The sequence below is a fragment of the Etheostoma spectabile genome, chromosome 16 (genome assembly GCF_008692095.1).
Source record: "Etheostoma spectabile isolate EspeVRDwgs_2016 chromosome 16, UIUC_Espe_1.0, whole genome shotgun sequence".
Classification (NCBI taxonomy): Eukaryota; Metazoa; Chordata; class Actinopteri; order Perciformes; family Percidae; genus Etheostoma; species Etheostoma spectabile.
The window spans coordinates 1,828,599-1,829,744 of NC_045748.1; the positions used below are offsets into that span (position 1 = coordinate 1,828,599).

General features: G+C 41.1%; 1 protein-coding gene across 4 annotated transcripts in view; it reads left to right on the plus strand.

Annotated features, from left to right (window-relative positions):
• tsc1b (TSC complex subunit 1b) overlaps window positions 1-1,146 on the plus strand; it is a 32,545-nt gene that overhangs the window by 21,781 nt on the left and 9,618 nt on the right. For all 4 annotated transcript variants that reach the window (XM_032539665.1, XM_032539667.1, XM_032539666.1 and 1 more), the window contains exon 18: window positions 767-877. In XM_032539665.1, the coding sequence (XP_032395556.1) occupies window positions 767-877 (111 nt within the window). The remainder of the gene's footprint in view (window positions 1-766; window positions 878-1,146) is intronic.

Sequence of the window (1,146 nt, forward strand, 5' to 3'; positions counted from 1 at the left end):
CACACACACACACACACACACACACACACACACTGACTCAGGCCTATGGTTATTTATTTTTCTTTGTTTGTCCTAACAAAAAATCCCTTCCTGACCTGCACTGTTTAGAAAAGTCTCAGTCCACATGAAAACTCAAAAACTCAATTGAAGCGCTGTCAAGATCCTGCTAAGCCAACATGCGGCGATATAACGCTAGTTGTGCAAAGAAGAAGATATTGGCCAATCAGAAGCCTGAAAAAACAGACCAGAAGACTACCCACCAACTAGAAGCCCGATGTTCTCGTCCAAGACCAGCGACATTGGTGGGGTCTAAGCCTTGGCGGTGTTAGGTTATGTAGCAGTGACTGCCGTAGCACATTCTGATGCCTCCGTTCCACAAAACAACGGAGGAGTAACTGTACATTAATGTGTAAACATGAAAAAAGTCCTGCTAGCACGCCTGTTACGACACTATTTTGGCCACTTCTGCCATCGCTTTAAATGTTGCTTCATTTGTCAAAGCCTTACAAAAGAGAAAAAGGCACACTCTGACGTTAAAAACCCAAAACTCTGTTTTCCCTGTGTGAACGAAAGGCCAAAGCTCATAGAAAAACTTCTGTTTAAAAATATGCACGTTTGAACTAGGCTTTAGAGATTCAGGCACTACCTCACAAAGGCATACATTAATGCATATGTTTTAAAACATTATACAGTACAAATATAGTTGTAGTTGCCTTTTATCAGAGTAAACTTTCTCTTTCAATCTGGTTCTGGTCTGTGCCTCCAGAGCAAAGTCCAAGAGTGTGAGAAAAGGATGGACGAATTGGAGGCAGAACTGCAGAGGGCCAACAACAAAGTCTGCCACACTGGTCACCTCCTCAACCAGATGACTATCAAGGTAAAGAAAAACCTGAGCCAGCTGAGTCTGATTTGAACTCATTATCTTATTCTCAGTTTCAGGCCGGTGGCAGAATACACAATATAATTAAAAGACATGGACTGCATGGCATTGTCAGCTTCACCTATCTGATTAGCTAAAGAGGTTTGTCATTTCAAGTGGTCATGTTATGCTCATTTTCAGGTTCATAATTGTATTAAGAGTTTAGTACCAGGATAGGTTTACATGGTTTAATTGTCAAAAAACACCATTATTTTGTTGTACTGCAC